We start from the raw sequence: 26,338 nt of genomic DNA on the forward strand, positions 1-26,338 counted from the left end.
ATTTTTTATCCCCCCCCCCCAAAAAAAACTTTCCACTTGGAATCAAAGTTTGTAAGAAAATAATTTATGTCGAGTAGAAACTGAACTGTAGGTTTATTTTCGGCAGCTTTGTAATTCTTGCTTCCTTTTTTTTTGTCGTTTAGTCCTCACATTCCATAATCAATGTTTTTGACAAAAGGAGAAGAATTGCAGTTTTCTGGGTTGGAATCTATATAACATTTGTCGACTATTTTTTTGACCATGAAGTGCCTTTTTTTTTTAGTTCCTTACATCAAGTGGCTTCATGTCTTATCTGGAGCAATTTTGATAAAAAGAAAAAAAATATGCCTATTTCATTTTAGAAAAGTGCTTATTTAAAAAATTTTTTAGCTAATATTTTTTTTAAGATGCATATTGCATAATAGAAACAATCCGATCCTTATTGAGTTTATGACCCAAGTATCTGTATTTTCCACTTTGTTGTCGTCAGAAGACGGAAAGTTTCAATAAAAACGTGAAATTCAATAAAATTAAGAATTTTTTTTAAAAACTGAAAATGACTTGACGCATTTTTTCAACCTGAAATTTTCCCCTTTACATAGAGAAGAACAACATTTTGAATTAATCGTTTGGCAGTTTTCACTTCAGATTCTTCTGATTTCTTACATAATCTACTGGAAAATGTTGACACAAAGTTGCCAGAAATTGGGTTGCAAACTGGATAAACACCAACAATCTTTAGCAAATATTAAACTTTTTTAAAATAAACAAGGGAGATAATTCTGAGTAGTGACTCAAGTTATAACTAAAATTAATCTAACAAATAAAACGTTTTTTTGCTTTACATTAATTTAAAAAAAACGAAAACAAAACAGTTATAAATGAATGTAAATAAAAGAAGGAGTCAGTTTTATTGAAAATGCAGAAATTATAAAATCAGAGAAAAAAAAAAAACAAATAAATAAAATAAAGCCAGACCCCATTTCACAAAGGGACAAAATTAGAATCAATTTGATATTTCGGACACCTGTGAATGAAGGCACTCTTTGCTTGTATCAGAACCTTTTAATAAAACTGACATTGGGCCAGACCTTGCCCTCGTGGGAAGTTAGTGTAAATAAACTGATATTTCAAAAAGTTTTATTGTAACGAAAAAAAATCAAAAAATAATAAAAGGTGGGGCCGAAATATTTAGGATTTTAGCAAAAATTGTTTAATATTGTGAGAATCACAACTTTTCATCCTGCAAGAATTTTGATCTTTTGGAATAATTTTACCAATTTTTATAAAACAAAATAAAATGAAATAAATAAAAAAGAACATTATGCCAACTGTCAGGTTCACACAAAGTGTGATCTTACGAAATCAATAAGAACTATAAACGGTTGATCTTTTGTATTTTCAGAGACGTACATTATTCAAAATGTCAGACTTTAGCATAAGCTTCCCCTCCTCCCAACATATATATATGTGCATGTCTATTTAAGACAGAAGAGACTTACCAAAATGTTTTTTCTATCGGTGGACAAATCCTCTCCAACTTCTTCTAGGCTGATGAAATCGCTCTTGTTAATGAATGCACACATAAACTTAAAATTTTTTTAATATATTAGCAAAAAATGCAAAGGAGATAGGATTAGAAATAAACCAAGAGAAAACAGAATGTACAGCTAAATCACAGTTTAGCCTAAACATGACGTTTCACAGTAAACTCATCGAACAGGTCACCCAATTCATTTATTTGAGGCATAAACTGACTTTCTCCTGTGATCACGAGACGACATTGAAACACAGAATCAGGCTGGGTTGAGCGGCTTTCCAAAAATACAGCACTATTCTAAAATCAAAAATGGTGCCGATAACTGTTAAAGTAAAAGTTTATTTAATTTATGTCTTTGTAGTTGTTCTATACGGCCTTGATTGTATCACATGGACTAAACAACTAGCCAATCGCATTGAGGCGTTTCAAAATCATGTAACGCGTTTCATTACAAGACATCGCCCGATTGTAAAAAACAAAAAAAAAACAAACAAAATATATCCACCCTCCGTCAAGCTACTTCACTACCTGCTTAATTTGGCCATGTCTAACTATTAACCATTGACCTGTCAAAGTTATGTTTAGAGTGTATGCTAGAAGGCAAAAGAGGCAGAGAAGATGGAGAGAAAATATTTTTGATTGAACATCTCTCAACAGTTGAACATCCATCAACCAAATTGCCCTAGATTGGAAGGAATGGCAAAAAAAAAAAAAAAAAGGTTGGTTCACAATTTGCACCGGAAGCAGAAGATGTGATTCATGATGATGAACGTGTGTGTGTGTGTGTGTGTGTGTGTGCGTGTATATTTTTAGAGTGTTTTTGGCTTTTTCGTCCATACTTTTGGTTTTAGTAATAGTATTACAGAAGATCAGGTCAAAGCAACATATTACCATAGATTTCAAGTCGGGAACAGACCACAAAAATGATGATTCATTGGGTTATTTATATTTATAAACAAATTGCTCCCAAACATCTTCAACCATATTTGATCTCAGAAAGAAACCTAAGGGAACAATGTTGATTTGATCTAATCCTCTGTAACATGATTAAACCTTTATGACACGGTTGAACTAATCCGTTCAGTCGTAAATAAATGAATATAACGGCATAAATAAAATAGGAAATCGATTCAAACACGCCTTGTACATATTATATTAGTTTAGTATCTAGATAGATGCTAGATACCCCCAGGTTGCTTACATTAAATATACTGCCACCTAAAATTAACAATAAATATTTTTTTATCATCTACATCATAATTAAAATCATAAAAAGGTTAAATCATATCTATGTTTTGCACGGACGAATTCCAGGTTAAATAAATCAATGATTATCTAACAAGTCGGAACATAAGAACATAACACAAAGTAAAATGCCAAGTTTACTCTACAAGATGCATTCATGTTAAATCTACTTAAACGCATATACACACATGAATGCATCTATAAACACACATATACACACATGAATACACACGTGTGTACCTGCACAAACATACATGCACACACACAAATACATCTACACGAATGCATACTCACATGTATGTGTGTGTGTAAATATATATTTATTCATACATGTGTTACAGAAAGATCAGAACACCATCAGTACCGTCGGTTTCAAATTCAAACAAAAGGGACCAATATCTGATTGATTATGTTGGACTCTCTTCAGCCTCTGTGTGTGTGTATATATATATATATATATATATATATATATATATATATATATATATATAATACAGAATATCTGACGAAGCAGGTTGGACAATTGTTTGTGTCTGCCTACACAAACTGTAATATTCTGTATTAATTAAAGGTAAAAATAAAGATTACATTTAGTTCTACTTCGATATTGAGCACATTTTGATGCAATTCTTGACCACCCTACATTGAATTATATATATATATATATATATTTTTTATTTATTTGATATGTTTATTTATGCATACAATTTATATAATGCCACTTTGTGGATTAACACTAGTGTTTATATAGTTTTATTAAATAAAATTACCATTATTAAATAAAATTATCATTATTAAATAAATTATCATTATTAAATAAAATTACGACTATTAAATAAAATTACCATTATTAAATAAAATTACCATTATTAAATAAAAATATCATTATTAAATAATTTATCATTATTAAATAAAATTATCATTATTAAATAAAATTATCATTATTCAATAAAATTACCATTATTAAATAAATTATCATTATTAAATAAAATTATTATTATTAAATAAAATTATCATTATTAAATAAAAATATCATTATTAAATAAAATTACCATTATTAAATAAAATTACCATTATTGAATAAAATTACCATTATTGAATAAATTACCATTATAAAATAAAATTACCATTATTAAATAAAATTACCATTATTAAATAAAAATATCATTATTAAATAAGATGCTTAATTTGTCTACAGAGTTGGAAACAGAAAATCAAGGAAAGGAAAAAAACCAAGTTCCATAGATAAAGTAACCATTTTATTTAATAATGATATCATCTATACAAACATGAGTCTCAACCAACGACAAAACTATACGCCATTATTTACTTATTTTTTCTCTGAAAAAATGACAAAATTGGAAGATTGTGTTTGATGCATTTTGTTCAAACGTTTTTTTTTTTTCACAAAATGTTTTTTAGAAAAACGGTTTCCAAAATTTCCCCATAATAATAAAAAAAACAAATATAAAAAAATTTGTATGATATACATACTTGTGTCAGAAAGAAAATATCGTATTCCAAAAATCACATAGTAGTTTTATTTTTATAAAGAAAATCATTTTAAAACTAATTGGAGTTTTTGCAACATTCACCCCCCCTCCCATGTTAAGAATGGCTTTCTAATATCTCACAAGTTTGAGTTATTTGGTGTTATTTCTCTTATTCCTTCAGCCTGTTTTAAAAATAGCAACATGAGAGAGTTGCTCTTTGGTAAGTCATAAAATTTGATTTTGAAAGTAAAACTACTTGATTAATTTACATGATTTTTGGAATATGATATTTTCTTTCCATCATGGATGCGTACATTAGATTGTTTTTATTTTTGTTGTTTTTTAATATGGAGACATTCTGGACAAACATCCCATTTCTAATAAAGTCCCCCCATTTTATTATTTTTGAGTAAATTTTATTTTCTTTTGATTTTCATCATCGCAAGCATTTTTTTTCTTAAAAAATTCAGAAAAATCATCTTTCTGGACATTTTTCAAATGAAAAATTATTTGTACAGTCTGCTCAAAAGCCATTTAATCCATTACGATAAGCAACATGTAAGAATTTTTTAATTTTAAAAAATAAAAGTTTTGGAATTTTTTTTTTTACAATGCTATGAATCTAATTATTGAGTAAGAAATACTGTTTTGCCCTCACCTCATTTTTGTGAAGAAAATGAAAAATATAATAAATTTTGCGGTAGGGATACTTGTCTTGGATACTTTTTTTTGAACAGTTAAAATATTTTTAACTTTAGAAAAAAAAAATGCAGTCAAAACTTTTATAAAGCATTTCTAATATGAGTGACAGAAAGAAACAAAAACATTTTGAGACAATTTTTTTTTGTTTTTCAAAATAATTACACATAGAAAGTCCAATCTTTCATAGCATGGTTGATTGTACATCTCCACATGTCGTCAGAATTCTTTCAGAAAAGGTAAATCATCTAAAAAAACAAAAAACAAAACAAAGTTAAGCATATTTGGACAAATAGCTTTTATCATAGAAGCTTGTGATATGCCAACAAGTGGGAAAATCACACAGAATTCCAATGGTAACAGAAAAAATACATAAATAAAAAATAAAGAAAATAAAATAAATAAGAAGAAAAAAAATAGTTCACAAAAACTGATTTATCCCAGCAAGAGGATCTTCCAATCAGACGCAGGCCAGATACTATCTGCTCCCTTCCGCCTGTAATAATGGCTGACGGCAGGACTAGTTTCTAGTTTTCATTCCTCCCAAAAGGTTATACTGAACATAGGTTGGGGATCATTCCTATCAAATTTCATATTCCTAGGTTTAATAGGTCAGCAGATATGCAGACAAATGCATCTCATTAGTATAGATTCCAATATATTAAAAAAATAACCAACATCACATTAATATGGCCTTTATTTCATTGTTTTTTTTTTTTTTAAATTAATTTATGAATAAAAAAAATAAAAATGAATCTGTCCCACCATCAACTCCAAAACAATTTTGTGCTAGATTTTGTCCTCGCGCTTAGAAGCAAACAAACATTATCAGAGCATTTCTGTTGCTGTAACTTCATGTCTGCATCTAACATACAAAGATGGGTCAGTTGGATTTTATATGTTGAACCTAAATAGAAGTGCATCTGACACATCAATATTTGATTCTAAGTAGCTAATAAATTATGTCATTTAATTTAATCTATTATATAAAGGAAAGTTGCCTGTGTTTGTGCATGTCCACCTAAACGTCCAAAACTACACAAGACACAGCTATAAAGTTGATATATTCCTTTGTCACTGTTGCTTCAGGCAAAATAAAAGCACATTTTTTAAATATTGAAGCACATGTTCCCACATGAAAGCATTATAGTAAGCTCCACTCACCCCCATGGTTCACTACAGATTGTGCAGATGCCACTGCAAAAAGACAGCATGCATTCCATTGGTTTGTAGATCATAAGTCAAATACAAAAATTTGTAGATGCTAGAAATCATTGTAAGAAGGAAATAGACACAGACAAAAGACTGAAATAACCAGGGAACGCATAGAATCGAAGAAGATAGGAACTTGTGATTTCTGGAAAATTTATAATAGTTAATAAATTTATAATAGTGAAGTTAATAAATTTATAATAGTTAATACATTTATAATAGTTAATAAATTTATAATAGTTAATAAATTTATAATAGTTAATAAATTTATAATAGTTAATAAATTTATAATAGTTAATAAATTTATAATAGTTAATAAATTTATAATAGTTAATACATTTATAATAGTTAATAAATTTATAATAGTTAATGAATTTATAATAGTTAATAAATTTATAATAGTGAAGTTAATAAATTTATAATAGTTAATAAATTTATAATAGTGAAGTTAATAAATTTATAATAGTTAATAAATTTATAATAGTTAATACATTTATAATAGTTAATAAATTTATAATAGTTAATACATTTATAATAGTTAATACATTTATAATAGTTAATAAATTTATAATAGTTAATAAATTTATAATAGTTAATACATTTATAATAGTTAATAAATTTATAATAATTAATAAATTTATAATAGTTAATACATTTATAATAGTTAATAAATTTATAATAGTTAATAAATTTATAATAGTTAATAAATTTATAATAGTTAATACATTTATAATAGTTAATAAATTTATAATAGTTAATAAATTTATAATAGTTAATAAATTTATAATAGTTAATAAATTTATAATAGTTAATAAATTTATAATAGTTAATACATTCATAATAGTTAATAAATTTATAATAGTTAATAAATTTATAATAGTGAGGTTAATAAATTTATAATAGTTAATAAATTTATAATAGTGAAGTTAATAAATTTATAATAGTTAATAAATTTATAATAGTTAATAAATTTATAATAGTTAATAAATTTATAATAGTTAATAAATTTATAATAGTTAATACATTTATAATAGTTAATAAATTTATAATAGTTAATACATTTATAATAGTTAATAAATTTATAATAGTTAATACATTTATAATAGTTAATACATTTATAATAGTTAATAAATTTATAATAGTTAATACATTTATAATAGTTAATAAATTTATAATAGTTAATAAATTTATAATAGTGAAGTTAATAAATTTATAATAGTTAATAAATTTATAATAGTGAAGTTAATAAATTTATAATAGTTAATAAATTTATAATAGTTAATAAATTTATAATAGTTAATAAATTCATAATAGTTAATAAATTTATAATAGTTAATAAATTTATAATAGTGAGGTTAATAAATTTATAATAGTTAATAAATTTATAATAGTGAAGTTAATAAATTTATAATATTTATAATAAATTTATAATAGTTAATAAATTTATAATAGTTAATAAATTTATAATAGTTAATAAATTTATAATAGTTAATAAATTTATAGTAGTTAATTTATAATAGTGTAGTTAATAAATTTATAATAGTTAATAAATTTATAATAGTTAATAAATTTATTAACTATTATAAATTTATAATAGTTAATAAATTTATAATAGTTAATAAATTTATAATAGTTAATAAATTTATTAACTATTATAAATTTATAATAGTTAATAAATTTATAATCAGTAATTCATTTCACTACCCAACAATCAAAATGTCGCATGCATGACAACCGAGAAGAACTACTTGCCTGGTGATTTAGAACCAACAAACAACTCCCGTCCAAATATGCAAACTGAAGCTACACAATGATCTGAAAATCAACCCTTCTTATGTTCGCGATATAAAAAAACCCAAAAAACTTAGAAACCAAGCTCCTATCTTTACATCATCAACGCTCTGATCCCCATCTGACATCAATTGAAATGGATGGCTCTCGTCAAAGGGAGGCTCCATGTTTTGATAAGCTTCTGGGATTGACCTTTACTCCTGATTTGAAATGGAACATGTACATCAAATCTGTTGCCAGAGACGCTGGGAAAATGGTGGGATCCTTCTACCACTCCAGAAGATATCTCACTGTTGATGCAATTCTCTATATAAAAGCCAAGTACATCCAAGGATGGAGTACTGCTGCCATATCTGGGCAGGAGCTGCTAAAAACAGCCTATCCTGCCTTTACAGAGTACAAAATAGACTTTGTAATTTAGTGGGGGATGCCTTTTTCTCTTCCCTGCAACCTCTCTCCCATAGAAGAGATGTTGCGAGCCTGTTTTTGTTTCATCGTTATTTCCATGGCAAGTGCTCGTCTGAGATTCAATCCCTGGTCCTCCCTCGCCAATCTTTCATAATAAACACCTGCTTAGCTGAAACCACTGTCAAAAATTTTCCCCACTCTTTAACTGTGCCAAAACCAAAACGTAGATTCCATGAACAAAGCTTCTTTCTTAGAAGTGCACACCAGTGGAACTTTCTTCCGTCTGCCTGTTTCCCACCTGACTACAACTTGGATGTCTTCAAGTCCAACATAAACAAATTCCTGATGAACCGCCCTCTTAAGTAAGACACTTTATCAAATCTCTCATACTTATGATTACTACGATACTCTCCCATTGATTACTGTACACGCAATAGAAGCATATTAGAAATAGTAACGGGACGATTCCAATAGTTTATCTGATTCTTTCAAATTTCTAAATATCTAGTTATAGAGTTATTGTGTGTGATTTTTTTTTTTCAAATTATAAAATCCTGTGTAATGCATATAAAGTTGAGGACAAGAATGGGCTGGCTGTAGCCGGCATGCAGTTGGAAGGAGAAATACGTGCCAGGTTAAATGACCTGTTGCAGCAAGAGACTTCTAGTTGTGTCGAGACGGGAAAGTGACGGTAATAAAAACCTGCATTAAAAAAAGAAAAAATGCCGACCTGGGTTTTTCTTTCTTTTTTTTCCAGTTTTATTTTTATGAATAAATTTTCTAAGTAAAGTGTAATGCCACTTAACGTTACAATATTACGTACTTAATTGTCATGCCAAAAATAGTAATATATCCAAAAATTAGGAAAATTCATACAGTAGGAAATTATTTATAGTTAAAAGTAATTATCATGGAAAATTGGGTAAAATTGCATTTTTCTTAGATGTTATAAAGTAGGCAGTAGGAGGCTGAAAACAAGGGACATAACTCCGAAACGAATATTTTAGATTACTTGTGTTATGGCAGCAATATTTGTTGTCTTTTTTTATACTAAAAACACATAAGTATTTGTTCTGATTCCCAATTAATGATTCCAACTTGAAAGCCCCTTTAATCACAATTTTTATTGAATTTTTATTGAATTTTATTGAATTTTTATTGAATTTTATTAAATTTTAGGCAACAACAAATTTAGGTGTTGTTGGGAGTCCAAAATGGCTGAATAAAAGATATTTTTTTTGTTTGCCAATCAGTTTTGGGGTTTGTATTACAATCCACAAAGGTATAAAAACGTGGTAAAAAAAATCAAATATATAACAAATAAATGTTACCAAAGGCAAGATAAGTTACTCTTCCATTAATACTTAGCTGTAGTGTTTTTACTTAATGTAAAACATTTATTTGGCTTGGAAAACAAGTAATGTAAACCGGTACATGAGCACAAGAAAAAATGGGTGCAATGTATTTGTTACACGGTTGACATTACTTGTTTTTCAAGCTGAATAAATATTTTAGATTAAATAAAAACACTACAAAGCTACCCAGCTAGGTAGAAGAGTAACTTATCTTACTTTTGATAACATTTGTTTTATGTTTGTTTTTTGACCAGTTTTTCGAATCTGTGGATCCCAAAACAAACCCTAGTTTTGTTTCGGATGCTGCATCGTTCACGTGTGTTTTTAACTGTTGTTTATTTTTGCTGGTGGTGAAAAGAAGAAACAAGTACTGCCACTGCTGATACTAAGAGTGAATGTCTTGAGTGAAGAGACAGAAATAATCCGGCACAAGCGTGTGTTCTTTCATCTAAATAATTATGTGACTGAAATAGGAGGAATTAATTACCTAAATATATCTTTCAATTGTTCTTGTTCTGTCAGCCATGACTTGATAAAAGTGTTTTTTTTTTTTTATTATTATTCTTAATTAGTACTGCCTGTAGTAAGGATTGAACCATTAACCTTCGAAACAATCAGTTGCAAGTGACAGGCTTCTCACGGTTGAAGGTATTTGGACCTGTAGCACATTTTTGATTTGGATTTTAGCTGATGAAAATTGCTACTAAGAGGCCAAAATTGAAAACAAAACAGTTGATCTTGGCAGAAGCAGTTGACTAAATATGTTTACACACACAAATCTGCATTCATAATTTAAACAACATTATTTTTTTACAATTTGTATGCATATGGGCATGGTTCAGAAGCTAAGGAATGAGGCTGGAGAGTTGTATGTTTTGATTTCAATTCTAGCTGATGGGACCAAGGTAATATTTTTTTTTTTACTTTTGAAATCACTGTATATTAGATATAATTTTTATGTAGTTCATGACATGAATAGCATGGTTAATGTGGCACTGAGTTGAACACAACTTGTTTGTGTCAAGGAGGTCAAAGGGGTCAATAAAGGTTACCGGTGACATAGATCAAACCCAGGATTTCCATTGACAGGGCATGCACCTGTGTTGCGAGACAGGTCAGTGAGTGTATTTTGGGTGCGAGCCAATTAACGGGAAGCTCCACAACTTGAGAGTTAAGTTCAGGAGTCTATAGTCTACAGTTCGAATCTTCAGTTTGAGGTTTTAAGTCCGACAAACACAGTCGTCAGAAGATGTACATTCTCATGAAGCGATGAGATGCAGCAATGTATGGAACATGAGTCAGTAAAGAAATTCCCACCCTCCTTCTAAGGATAGGCAGAGAACAGGGGCGCGACATTCAACCGTAAAACAAATAAAATCCTAATTGTCCCCCCTCGCCAAACTTTCACAAGAAACACTCGTCTAGCTGTAAACACTATCAATAATTTCCCCCACTCTTTATCTGTGCCTAAACCTAAACGTAGATTCCATGAACAAAGCTTCTTTCTTAGAACTGCACGCCTGTGGAATTGTTTTCCGTTTTCCTGCTTTCCGGCTGACTACAATATGGTTGTGTTCAAGTCTAAAGTAAATAAGTTCTTGATGAGCCGTTCCATATAAGTTATTAAATTTACCAAATTTTCATTACTAATAATTACTATATTGACCAATTTCTACTGTACACTCTTTAACCCTTATCCTTGAGTGGCCTCTGGGCCTTGATAATGTGGTGATGCCTTTGTAAAAAAAAAAAAAAAAAAAAAAAAAAAGAATTAAACTTTGTTGTTATGAATTTTTGTTCCAGGGTAGCCGACATGGTCAAGAGATGTGAAGAAGATATGAAAAGAAATGTTCTGCTTTCATTTTATAAACTCCCCAAAAGGGTTGATGTGCCATAAACATGAACAGTGACTGAAAATAAGCAAACACCATCCTTCATCCCCCTACAGAGATATAACATAATATTATAATCGATAGAGAATTGTCTCCTTAATAAATATGTAATATGCATGAATTAAAATATATTTAAGCGTATCTTACAACTGGGAAATATTGAATTTCAAGTGAAAGCAATGGTATCTACTAAATGGTTATGTCACAGTAATGAACATATCCAAAAATTACAAAAAACAATAAAGTAGAAACTTAATTAATGAAAATATTTTTTAAGACAATTAGCAAAAATTGAGTTTTGCAAAACAATTTCAAAATGTAACAAAAGGGAGGTAAATCTTTTCTGAAAACTGAAAATCTTTGGCCAATTTAGCAAAACTTTATTTTTCGCTGATTGTCTTTGAAAACTGTTTTTATTGATAATTAATTTTCTACCTGATTCAAATTTCCAGTGTTCTATATTTTCATAACAAAAAAAACATTGTATTCCGAGTAAAACAAATGGTTCCTACGTAATTGTCATGTCGCAAATAATAACATATCCAACAATTATGAAAAACAAGAAGGTAGAAAAATTATTATTCACAAAAAAAAAAAACATTTGCAAAAATCTAGCGATTTGGTTTCAAAATCTGCCGATTTGAATTGGAGAGTTAACAGGGGAGGTAATTAAGTTTTCAATTTCCCACAAATTCAATCAGGTATTTTTTAACTAAAAAAAAATAAAAAATTCAAACAATTAAAAGATAAGTTATTTTAAAAAAGAAAATTCACAAATTATGTAAAAATCTTTTTGTTTTCTGAATAAATTCTGTCTGATACAAATTGGTTCAACTCAGTTACTTTGCTTTTTGCTTACATCATGTGACCCAATATGTCCTACCCAACATGTAACCTCATCGGAATTGTTTTTCAGAAATATTTATTTTTTCTACCTTATCGTTTTCTGTAATTTTTGGATATGCTATTATTTGCAACATTATAATTAAATAGGTACCATTCGTTTTACTTGAAATTCAATATTTTTTTCATTGTTATATTATAGAAGCACCAAATCTCGCAAGTCGAAATCATCTAAAATTATTCAAGTCGAAATCAAAAATTATTCAAGACGAAATCAAAAATTATTCAAGTCGAAATCAAAAATTATTCAAATAATAAAAAGCAAAAAAAACTCTCACCTTATTTGGCGCTGTTCATGTGTGGATTTTGGTTGGAAATATTCTTGGAAGGGATGTGCATGCCTTGCAGATTGTTCCATGCATTTTGTTTAGCCGACTTCACTCCACAGGAGTAAGAACTGTTAACATTCGACCACGTGGGGGTCAACAATGGGGGCATGGGAAAACTCCTTGACCAGATATAATTGTTCTCCCAACTTTGAGGTATAGCATGCAATGCTGATGACGGATAACCAGAAGAAATCCCATTGTCTCTAGAAATGTTTGTTGGTGAGACTGTTGATGTTGGCATGCGGGAAGAAGTAACACTATGAATCTGAGAGTCTCCTCTCAAGGCGTGTTGATTCTGTGAGACCATTGTTCCACCTCCTTGGTGCTGTTGTTGTTGTTGTTGTTGGAGGGGAAGGCAGTCAGAGTTCTTTAAGCTTGTTTTCTGGTGTGAGGTGATATGTCTGACAGGGGAATCTTTGCCATGTTGGTGTGAGTGGTGAGTGTGTGCGGGTGCATGGGTGTGTGGTTGAGGTTGGTGGGGTGGAGGGGATAACGCAGATGAAGGTGGTTGGGTCTGTGGTGCAGGTGGTTGTGGTGGCGGTGATGAGCCAAACTCAGGGTTCGTTGGAGTATTTGAAGATGATGCAGTGTGGTGTGAGATCTCGCCACTCATGGTGCTTAACTCGTTGCTGCTGTTGTTATGATTTGTGAGTACGGCTGCTGGACATTTGTGGTGATTGAGATTCGCACGCTGAGCAAAACTCTTGCCACACTGTGCACAAGTAAATGGACGCTCACCAGAATGTGTTCTTAAGTGCGTTTTCAGATTTCCGTGTTGCGAAAACTTTTCGTGGCAGATGTTGCATTCAAATGGTTTTTCCCCTGTATGAGTTCGTTCATGAGTGCGCAAGAAGAACTGGTTGCAGAATGCTTTCTTGCAGAAGCTGCAGTAGAAGAGTTCTCCGGAATGCAATCGCTTATGATCAGTGAGATTGTTCCGTTGCGAGAAAGCTTTATCGCAGACATCACAAGCATAAGGTTTTTCTCCAGTATGGGTTCGCAAATGCGTCTTTAAATTGCCTCGCTGCGAAAACGTCTTGTTGCAAAACTGGCAATCGAATGGACGATCGCCTGTATGAACGCGTTCATGGTTGCGGAGAAAGAATTCGTTGCAGAAACCTTTCTTGCAGAAACTACAATAAAAGAGCTCGCCCGTGTGTATGCGTTCATGGATCTTCAAAAAGAATTGATTGCAAAACGGTTTCTTGCAGTAGCTGCAGTAGAAGAGCTCTCCGGTGTGCAGCCGATTGTGGTCGTTCAGGCTGTTGCGTTGTGAAAATGCCTTGCCACACGTGTTGCATACAAAAGGCTTTTCACCAGTATGCGTCCTTAAATGCGTTCGATAATTCCCGCGTTGGGCGAAGGTCTTGCTGCAATAGTCACACGTAAACGGACGATCACCTGTGTGAGTTCTTTCATGGTTTGCGAGGAAAAACTCGTTGCAGAATGGACGTTTGCAGAAGCGACAAAAAAACATGTCGCCTGTGTGAAAACGCTGGTGATCGTTAAGGCTATTCCGCTGAGAGAAGCCCTTGCCGCAAATCTCACAAATAAACGGCTTGTCACCAGAATGGATTCGAAGGTGCAACTTCAAGTTGCCCGCTTGACTGAATGCCTTGCGGCAGACTTCACATTGGAATGGTCTTTCCCCCGTATGGACACGCTGGTGATTCTTGAGGTGGATCTGCTGTGCAAAGTTCTTGTTGCATATCGTACACAGAAATGGCTTGTCTCCAAGATGAACCTGCTCGTGAATCTTCAAGAAGAATTGCTTTGCAAAGGTCTTTTTGCAGAAACGGCAAGATAATTCCTTCTCCTCACCGTTAGCAATGGAACCAGCATTGCCAACAGCCGACGAAGAAGAACAGGGAGAAACGGATGCTGCAATATCAGCATCTTGGTTAACAACATTGCCGTTGCTATTCAATCTTTCAGGCCGGGGAGACATCATATCCATCCGTTCGGGTTGGGGCGACATCATATCGATTCGTTCAGGTCGCGGTGACATCATATCCATCCGTTCCGGTCGCGGTGACATCATATCTATCCGTTCAGGTCGCGGTGACATCATATCTATCCGTTCAGGTCGTGGTGACATCATATCCATTCGTTCAGGTCGTGGTGACATAATGGATGATGAAGATAAGTCATCTCTGATTATATCTCCATTGTCAATCAGATGTTGCGAAGACGTTGACGAAGGGGACATCATGGGGAGTCCACTTTTTTGAGGGTCTTGAGTATTTATATGAGAATTTCTTTGTGGAGGGGGTGGAGAAAATCCTTCTCTTGGGATATTATCGGGAGAGGACATGTGTGCCCGATAGTCTTTATGACCGATGTTAGCTGGTTGTCCAAGGTTTACATTATTGTTCTCCGTCGAGAGCCCATCGCTTATGTTCTTTCGTGCGAGGTGTTGGCTCTGTTTGAAGAATTTACCTTTGTCAGCACTTTTTAGATGATTCATTTGGTACAAAGGCTGGTCATAAATAACCGTTTGGTTACCGATTCCATACGTTGATTGCATGGGATACATCTTTGTTTTTTTTTTTTTAAAAATATGTTAAATTTCTGTAAAATAGATCAACTAGGTTTTTGTATAATGAAAGTTATTTTTCTTTCAACAGATGTATTGAATTATTGTAACTCTCGACATTTTTTCTGTTCCTCTCAGGCTTATCTTGTTTTTTTGTTTTCTTAGCATCAGATTTTGAAGAGTTTATTTTTAAAATAAAAATTATATCAAAAAAAATTTTTATTTCAAACCATTACGGAAAATATTTTAATCATAAAAAATTATATTTCTGAGCAAAATAATTTAGCTTTTCTTTAAAAAAAATTTAAAAAATTGAAACAAATTTATCTCTGCAAAAATAACATCTTTTGTTAAAGTAATTTCTTTTTTATTTAAAATTTAATTCAATTTTCATTTTTTAAGTTGAATTTTTTTAATTTTTGAATTAGATTTGTATATTTAAAAAAATGATTTTTTTGATACCAGGGTTTGTTTTCAAATATATTTTTTCTGCGTTCCTGAATGAAATGTTAAAATTGTTGTTCAAAACCATCTGTAAAATGTTACATCCTTTAAGCTGACACTTTTTGAACTCTGACCTTTTAACTGAAACAGTTCCAATAAATAGGTCTGTTGGAAAATCAAGAACTTTGGTAGGAATTCAGTAACGTCAAGGATGCGCCTTCAGATGAGCAAAATCAAAATGTCTGAAAAATTAAAAACAAAAAAACAGACCAAATTACATTTTCGTCTCAATTTGATATATATATATATTCTAGCAGGTCATAAAAAAACACATAAATGTTATATCTTAATTAATGCAAATTTCTTATTTATTATAAACAGAAATACTGTAAGTATTAAACAGAATGTTAAATTCTTTAAAAAAAAAAAAAAATAAAGTAAAAAAAAAAAACGAAAAAGAAACTGAGATATGTGCATGAGAATATTATATTTTTTCAAAACAGTTCACTTCTTGTAAGTAAAAAAAATTGAGCCAAGATCCAAACCAAAAACTAACGACCGTGAGTCAGGTATGATAACTGTTAGGCCAGCCTGACATGTTCTTTAAAAAGTGTTTTCAAACCTACTTATTCTTAATATAAGGAATCTGACACATGAATGATTCACGCATGTGCATTCATAAAACAGTTGACAGACGTATAGAAACATCTCCACATACCAAATTTTCGATTTTGACTGATTAGTAACTCTTTTTTGCCGGATGAAAGCAGATTTAAGACTGCAATATGTCTGAAATTTAAAGTCTATAGATCAAAATTTTATTGAGTATATAGGTTGAGAAGTGTCCTCACACACACACACACACACACACTTTTATAGATATATAAACTAGCAGGCCACCTGGCCATAAAATATACATAAATATTATATTTTAATTCATACAGATTTCTTATTTATTATTATTGAGGCAATTTTCCGTTGATTATTATTATGTTATATGGTTGTGGAACTGAACAGAATTAGCTGTTATTTATTTATTTATCAATATAGCTATCTATCTATCTTTGTATCTGTTTATCTATCTATCTATCTGTCTGTCTATCTAATTGGAAGTAAACAAGAGATGAGATGTGAAGCTATGTTTTGATAAAAGTTGTCAAAACATGTTGAACTGTAAACTAGACAAGTTGCATCAGAAGTATGCGTGTCTTTCTGTCACGTGTTCTGGTTAGCTGAGAAAGATGGGTTGGAAAAAAAGAGAGCGGACGGTTTAACAGGTCGTCCCCTCCTAACTGTGGAAGGAGCTGACGTGTTTCAGAATGGAGACTAGAATTAACCAGACAAGCAAAGATCGTTGATCATTCCTCTGCTGGACGTAATGCCTGGGAATGAAATAAAGTATATAAAAATACACAGAATCTTGGTTTCTCTATTGAAACATCTTCATCTACACAGAATCCTTGTCCCCAAGATTGGCTGAAAATTTTCTAGCGGCTGACAGCAGAAAACCAGGTATGTCATCAAATATATGTGTTTATGTAATCTGACACACACGCACGCAACACACTTAGACGATTACGGATCGTAAATACTGTCAGAGTAACAAATAGTCCAGATACTGAAGAACCCCACAATAGACATTTAGTAACGCGACACACAATATATGTATGAATCCTCCATTACAATTATCCAATATATAGTAACTAACGGGGGTACCCGGCGTTGTCCAGGAGTGGTCAGCATGGAGGGGGGGGAATCAAAACAAAACGGAAAATAAAGAATAAGTGAACAATGTTAAATATTATAACAAAAAAAAAAACAAACAAAAAACAGCAAACGTGATGCAAAAAAACCAAAAAATAAGCAAACGATGTTAAAACTTCGTATAAAAATCGGAAAAACAAAAAATACAGTGAACATGATGGAAAAATAAAAAAATACAGTGAACGTGATGGAAAAATAAAAAAAATAAAAAGACAAATGAAAAAATGACATAAATAACCGTTTCAATATTAAAAACTTAAACAAATCGAAAAAATATATCTGAAATCTCGGCTCGAACGTACAATCTTAAGATAACGACACTGCCACCATATTGACTGGTCTATGACAGCGAAATTAGGTCGTTTTTCTTATATTTAAACTCATTCAAGAAAGACTGTTTTTTGTGCATGCGTGTATGGCTGAATTGTTATGAAGGAACAATTTTTTGCTACCCGTCCATGTAGAAAAGTACCCAGTTGAAGGCAAAGGAATTAATATTTTTAGCCAATTTTTCGATATTTGTCGTCCAAAGGGTCGAGCTTCAAAATGATACTGATCTCATGAAAATCCGTCGCCTCTGTCAAAAGTTTTTGCAAGACATACAAACATACATACATTTAAACAGATTTTTGCCCTTTATATTATAGACTAGCAGGGGTATCCGGCGTGACCCGGGTGTTTGTAGGTGTGTGTGTTCGGGGGCGGGGTGATCAAAACAACCCTGTTTTAAAAAAAAAAACCGTTGGTCGGGTGTTTGGAGGTGTAAAAGAAAAAAAAAGTTTTAGTAGGAAAGTAGGCTTGAACCCCAAACCTTTGACGTGGAGGTGGAAACGAAATGGAAAAAACTCTGGGACCTAGTCATCTCGGCCACGAGAGAAGAGGAATGAAAAACCTCTTAATTTAACGTTTATAAAATGAAATTGACAGGTGCGAGAAACTTAAGTCACTTGAAACATGACGCGGCTGCAAGCCAGTTTTCGCTTGTTTTATACTGAAAAGCGAAAGAAACATGGGACGCTATAAAAATCTGGAAAAAATAGCGCGTGAAAGTTTGGCAAATTAAATAGACAGCCGACCCCCATTCGTAACTCTTAGATATCATCATTTAGACGTGATATAAAAAGTTTTAAGAAGGAACGAGCCGACCGAGAAGTCCAGTGAAAAAAACCTCTTACAGACATACACAAAAAGCGAACATACATTTTCGCTTTTATATTTATAGACTAGCGAGGGGTACCCAGCGTTGCCTGGGTGTTTGGAGGTGTGTGTGGAAACTCCGGGGGTGGGGGGGGTTAAAAAAAAAAAAGTAATTATAAGAATCGAATCCGAACCATTGAGGCAAAGTTGTAAATTAAAGTGTGGAAAAAAAAAAACGTGCGACGTTAACCACTGCCCCACCGCGAGATGCTGACGGAAACACGTTTGAATTCATTTAATTACTTGGATTTAGCAGGTGCCCGTTTTAATGAGTTAATGAGGCCAAGTTTGACTGCGGGATAGTATTTATTGCTGAACGCTTTTTTTTTTTTTTTTAAGATGTGATAGGAAAAAGACTAACCCACATGCGGCAAGTGACAAATGTTGAATATTTATCTTCCCGAAATCGAGAAAATTAAATAGACAGGCGAGCTTCGTTGTTAACTGTGAGATATTACGATTTATATGTGATATAAAAAGTTTTAAAAAGTTGTGAAGCGACCGACCGCTTCTCTGAAAAAAGCCTTTTGTAGACACACAGAAAAGGCGAACACACATACATACATTTTCGCTTTTATATTTATAGATGAGTTCGAAAGTTATAAAAAAAATATATCTTGGGTACCATCTGCAAGAATCGAAACCAGAACGTTTAGTATTCCAGTCTTAGTCGTTCTTTATCTCTCCAGTGTTGTTATCATCCAAGCTACATGAGTTGAGATGGATACATAAGATTAAAAATTAAATGAGTTGCAGCTATGAATGTTTAATTTTGTGCAACTTACTCTGCCTAAGTCAACTATTTTTTTTTTTTTTTAATTTTGACCCCTTAGTAATTTTTGTCTGCTAAAAATCAAATCAAAATTGTGCTACAGCAATTTTGTACATAAAATATTCAGAGAGAAGTTTGGTAGAAACTTTTTGCACACACACTAACAACGTCACTTTTATATATAAATAGTTGTGTGGTGGAACGTTTCTATCTTAAATTCTATGATTTGGAATGACACGGACCGAATTGAAGAGGACCAGCCAGAACCGAGTCCGTTAGAAGAACGTTGTTGAGACCCTATGTTCACCAAGGGATCAAGAGGCCTAAACAAAAACATTTTTAAAAACTACAAACAATTTTAGACGTTCCTAAAAAATTTAAGTTAAAAAAAAAACTCAAAAAACTTAATGATCTAAAAACTCAAGCGAATAATGCTGTAACAGAAAATCTAAAACTCCCTCCAATAATTGGTGACTATAAACTCAGATACTTATATAATAATGTAAAAACTCACAAACCCAACTTCCCACTTCATCCCATAATTTCACAAGTAAGAACCCCAATATATAAATTAACTTATCACACCATATTTACCGTGCAAATATAGCGTAAAATCTACAGAAGAACTCAAAGATTCCCAAAGCCAGTAAAATCAACAATAAAATCACCGCCTCTCTGTCGAAAATCTTTTTACTAATTTCCTAGTACATGAAACAATTGACATTATCATTAACAATATATTCAACCCTTCCTTAAAATAGATTCAATAATCTTAAAGAAATTATTATTAGTCCAATTTTATGGGTCCTGGATATGACCTTAAACTATATTCAATGGCAGGCTTTGGGGAACATGGAGCCACCCTTTAACTGCCATTGCTCCCAGGTCCACTCTGACCCAGAGCGGTAGTACCTGTTAGGGTCCCAACTATGGGTTAAATAGAAACCGACTTGAAAAAAAAAAAAAAAATCAAATATATTCTATTAAAATCTTTTTCTTCAAAATAACTGGATTCAGCATTAAATAACCTGAAAAGGGTTGATATACCGTAAAAAAAGCTTCTTTCTTAGAACTGCATGCCTGTGGAACTCTGTTCCGTCTGCCTGCTTCCCACCGGATTACAACTTGGATGTCTTCAAGTCCAACGTTAACAAATTCCTATTGAACCGCCCCCCCCTTAAGTAAACACTTCATCAAATCTCCACACTAACGTAATGTACTTGCAATAACCCTTATCCCTGAGTGGCTTCCGGGCCTTGATAAGTGGTGATCACTGTAAAAAAAAAAAAAAAAAAAATATTACAGCTAATAATATTTTGAAAGACCAAGTATCACTGGTTTCTACACCAGTAGATGTATCGGATAACTTTATTCTGAAGTATATATACATACACACACACACTAGCAGGCCGTCCGGCATTGCCCAGTCGTAAGATACAATTAAATATGATATTTTGATTAATGCAGATTTCGTATTTATTATGATACTAGCCTGGGTGCCCGGCGTTTCCCGAGTGATTGGAGGTGTGTGTTGAGCAAAAAAAGTGGTAGTAGGCAGGCAGACTCGAACCCGTATCGTGAAGGAGGAAAAGAACGTGAAAAAAAAATGCGACGTCTACGCCGTTGCGTCCATCACCAAACCGGAAGTGGCAAAGGTTTAAATCAAGGCTAATAAATCAAAAAGAGACGATGACTTTCGAAAATATCAGCGAAAAAAAAGCGACCTTTCTTTGTAGAAAAGTGCCCAGCTGAGGGTGGAGGAATGAATGGTTTTTAACCAATTTTTCAATATTTGTCATCCGAATGTTCGAGCTTCAAAACAATACCGATCTCGTGAAAATCCATCACCTCTGTCGAAAGTTTTAGGCAGACATACAAACATGCATACATTTAAACAAACAGGTGAGATTTATATTATTATATTATATCGAACTCAATATATAGCAATGATTTAAAAAGTTTTTTAAAAAATGACTCGTGCGCCACCATTGAGAATCGAAACCAAAACGTTTAGCTTACGATTTACTCTTTCCTTTGATGTTAATGCCTGAGCTATGAAGACATGTTTGCTGCAATGATAAAAATGAAAAACATGAACCGATAGCTAAAAACTAATAAGGAATTAAAATGAATGTTTAAAAGAATATGCAAATTAGCTAGATCTTTTGCAAATGAATGCAATTCCCCGGCCCATATATAACAAAGTTGCATTTTCTTTTTAAATAAATAGAAGACAGGGTTTTTAATATGAATATCAATACACCAAACACCCAAATTTCTAGGAAAATATATATATATATATATATATATATATATATATATATATATATATATATATATAGATGTTGTTTGTTTTGGTTTTATCGATATGTTTTGAATGAATTCAATTATTTACGAAAGTGCATTTTTACCTAAATGCGAGTTGGGAATAATTTTCCCTTTAACCAATTTGGTACCCCACATAGGGAGCGGTGTATATATTATTATTAAAATATAACTGGATTCAGCCACTCTGATGAGTCGTAGACGATGAAACACGCGTCAGTGGATAATTATATTTTAAAAATAGTATATATATATATATATATATACACACACACACACACACACACACGTGAAACATTTCCCCCACTCTATATCTGTGCCTAAATCAAAACGCGGATTCCATGAACAAAGCTTTTTTCTTAGAACTGCACGCCTGTGGAACTCTGTTCCGTCTGCCTGCTTCCCACCGGACTACAACTTGGATGTCTTCAAGTCCAACGTTAACAAATTCCTATTGAACCGCCCCCCTTAAGTAAACACTTCATCAAATCTCCACACTAATGTAATGTACTTGCAATAACCCTTATCCCTGAGTGGCTTCCGGGCCTTGATAAGTGGTGATCACTGTGTAAAAAAAGAAAAAAAAAAAAAGAAAAGAAAAACAACCAACAACCAGCCAATTTTATAACCATCTGGGCAATATCTACGCACAAGTTGATGGCATTGCTATGGTTCCATTCTAGGACCAACATTTAGCAACTTTTACATGGCCAAATTTGAAAACAAAATATTCAATTCAACACAAAAAAGAAAAACTATTTACGTTAGATATGTTAATGATTTTCTGTTCCTTTGTAGCTACCTCTGCATGCAACATGTCGGTGTGTGTTAACATGTAATGACAATGTTGCATGTTACTGCATTTTTTACAACTACTTTCATGGAATGTGCTCCAATGAACTTGCTGAACTTGTACCGCCTCAATTAAAAATACCCTGAGCCATCCATCTAGCAGCAAAATCCCATGTGGGAAAATATCAGTAGGAGTTGTAAGATAGCTTGCTTGCCAACAAAAACAAAAAAACTTGCTTGCCGGGGGGGGGGGGGGAACAAAAAAAAACTTGCTTGTCAAAAAAAGACAAAAACAAAAAAACAAATAAAAAAAATAAAATAAAAATGGTGCTAGTGCACTTACTGATTTGTGCTATTTTTTAAATTGTATTTCCAAGTTTAATTAAAGTTTTATGATGTGTTTTTTTTATTCAATTGTAAGGTCAAAGTATAGAATAGGTACAAAACACCCTCCCCATGTTAAGAATGGCTTTTTAAATAACGTTATTATTTCAGCACGGATCAATAAGTGCACTAGTACCAAAAAAAACAAAAAAAACTTGCTTGTCGAAAAAAAAAAAAAAAGCACATATGCAAATTAGGAAGTGTGAAAGAAAAAAAAAGGACACCACGTGGTCGGGAAGAAGAAAAAATGCAGTTGAAAAAGATAGATGTGTAAAGTCAAAGTCGAGAAATGATTGTCTACGGCCTGGGTGTCGTGGAGCAGGAAGAGAAACCAGGTGAGATGGACATGTGGCCCGCAGAGAGAGAGACTCTTTAAACTGGTGTCAAGACGGGGAGAAAGAAAAACGGTAATAAATGACTTGTGTTAAAAAAGAAAGAAAAGCCGAGTCAGATTTATTTATTTTTCTTTGTTTCTTTTTGACAGTGTGGGATGGCGCGGAGGTCCGAGAAAGGTTTGAACTATAACAAAAACAGTTGGATACGCTCCAATTGTAACATGGCTCCATGTTACAATTGCAGAAGCTCTTAAATGCTGGAAACTGTTTTTTTACTCAATAGATTTTTTTCTGGGATTGTTTATCATTGCAATTACATCCCTTCTCATGATTTTACTATCATATAGAAATTTAAATGGGAACAAATATCTAGCTACTCAACTCCCCATTTAGGTTACCTCCCATTTTTTTAAAATTAGATTTACAATCAGTGCTCAATATGAAAATAATAGAGGACTGTAGACAAGGAATGATTTTATTTTTTTCTCTAAGCAAAATTTACACAATACTTTGTGGCACAATGCAACGGTCTTTCTGTGGGAGATGGGGGGGGGCTTCTACATTAATTGACCTTGCACAGAACTTGTTCTGTATTTTTCAAACTGTTGGGCTGGCCATCTCCACAGTTTGACAGATGACGAGATTGTTTATGTAATCAGATTGACAGCTGTTTATCAAAACTTAACCAAGTCACCTGTTATGTATGTATCTCTCTTTGTCTTTCTTTCACTTTTTCTTTCAATGAAGAAAAAGAGGAGAATTGAATTATGATTCTATTGTTTTAAACAGTTGAAGCTTGGATTTTGTGCACGACAGACGGTCGCATGCGAGTGACACATACAGTAGTTTGCACGATCATTGACAGACAGTTGTGAATAAATTTCAAAGTTAAACAATGCATATAGTAGTTTGGTCTTTAGTGACTATGGACATGGATGGACAATCGCCTTAAGTTCAATATGCCCCTTTTAATTGTTAAAAATAAATAATTTTATTTTTATATATATAAAAATACCTTTTTATGGTTAAAATAAATAATTTTGTTTTTATATTAAAAAATGTCTTTTAATTGTTAAAAATACATAATTTTATTTTTATATAGAAATGTCTTTTAGTTGTTAAATATAAATAATGTTATTTTTATAAAAAAATGTTTTTTAATTGTTAAAAAAAAATTCATTTTTACACAAAAAATGCCTTTTGTTAAAAATAAATTATTTTCTTTTTAAAATAATAGATGTCTTTTAATTGTTAAAAATAATTTTATTTTTATATAAAAATGTCTTTCAGTAATTAAAAATAAATAATTTTATTTTTATATAAAAATGTCTTTCAGTAATTAAAAATAAATTATTTTATTTTTATATAAAAATGTCTTTCAGCAATTAAAAATAAATAATTTTATTTTTATATAAAAATGTCTTTCAGTAATAAAAAATAAATAATTTTATTTTTATATAAAAATGTCTTTCAGCAATTAAAAATAAATAATTTTATTTTTATATAAAAATGTCTTTCAGCGATTAAAAATAAATAATTTTATTTTTATATAAAAATGTCTTTCAGTAATTAAAAATAAATAATTTTTATTTTATATAAAAATGTCTTTCAGCAATTAAAAATAAATAATTTTATTTTTATATAAAAATGTCTTTCAGTAATTAAAAATAAATAATTTTTATTTTATATAAAAATTTCTTTCAGCAATTAAAAATAAATAATTTTATTTGTATATAAAAATGTCTTTCAGTAATTAAAAAAATAATATTTTTATTTTATATAAAAATGTCTTTCAACAATTAAAAATAAATAATTTTATTTGTATATAAAAATGTCTTTCAGTAATAAAAAATAAATAATTTTATTTTTTATATAAAAATGTCTTTCAGCAATTAAAAATAATTTTATTTTTATATAAAAATGTCTTTCAGTAATAAAAAATAAATAATTTTATTTTTATATAAAAATGTCTTTCAGTAAATAAAAATAAATAATTTTATTTTTATATAAAAATGTCTTTCAGTAATTAAAAATAAATAATTTTATTTTTATATAAAAATGTCTTTCAGCAATTAAAAATAAATTATTTTATTTTTATATAAAAATGTCTTTCAGTAATTAAAAATAAATAATTTTATTTGTATATAAAAATGTCTTTCAGCAATTAAGAATAAATAATTTTATTTTTATATAAAAATGTCTTTCAGTAATTAAAAATAAATAATTTTATTTTTATATAAAAATGTCTTTCAGTAATTAAAAATAATTTTATTTTTATATAAAAATGTCTTTCAGTAATTAAAAATAAATAATTTTATTTGTATATAAAAATGTCTTTCAGCAATTAAAAATAAATTATTTTATTTTTATATAACAATGTCTTTCAGTAATAAAAAATAAATAATTTTATTTGTATATAAAAATGTCTTTCAGCAATTAAAAATAAATAATTTTATTTTTATATAAAAATGTCTTTCAGTAATTAAAAATAAATAATTTTATTTTTATATAAAAATGTCTTTCAGCAATTAAAAATAAATTATTTTATTTTTATATAAAAATGTCTTTCAGTTATAAAAAATAAATAATTTTATTTTTATATAAAAATGTCTTTCAGCAATTAAAAATAAATAATTTTATTTTTATATAAAAATGTCTTTCAATAATAAAAAATAAATAATTTTATTTTTATATAAAAATGTCTTTCAGTAATAAAAAATAAATAATTTTATTTGTATATAAAAATGTCTTTCAGCAATTAAAAATAAATAACTTTATTTTTATATAAAAATGTCTTTCAGCAATTAAAAATAAATAATTTTATTTTTATATAAAAATTTCTTTCAGTAATTAAAAATAAATAATTTTATTTTTATATAAAAATGTCTTTCAATAATTAAAAATAAATAATTTTATTTTTATATAAAAATGTCTTTCAGCAAT

The 26,338-nt window shown here is 30.5% G+C and overlaps 1 protein-coding gene across 2 annotated transcripts in view; it reads right to left on the reverse strand.

Moving 5' to 3' along the window:
* Nucleotides 1-4,010: 4,010 nt before the first annotated feature.
* Nucleotides 4,011-26,338, reverse strand: part of LOC145242712 (uncharacterized) — a 38,919-nt gene continuing 16,591 nt past the window's right edge. For both annotated transcript variants that reach the window (XM_080105852.1, XM_080105851.1), the window contains exons 2-3: nucleotides 12,796-16,068; nucleotides 4,011-5,204 (exon numbers count right to left, since the gene is read on the reverse strand). In XM_080105852.1, the coding sequence (XP_079961978.1) occupies nucleotides 12,797-15,382 (2,586 nt within the window). In that variant the 5' untranslated portion in view covers nucleotides 15,383-16,068 and the 3' untranslated portion in view covers nucleotides 4,011-5,204; nucleotide 12,796. The remainder of the gene's footprint in view (nucleotides 5,205-12,795; nucleotides 16,069-26,338) is intronic.

This window comes from Euprymna scolopes, chromosome 21 (genome assembly GCF_053919585.1).
Source record: "Euprymna scolopes isolate OS-2025 chromosome 21, ASM5391958v1, whole genome shotgun sequence".
NCBI classification, from domain to species: domain Eukaryota; kingdom Metazoa; phylum Mollusca; class Cephalopoda; order Sepiida; family Sepiolidae; genus Euprymna; species Euprymna scolopes.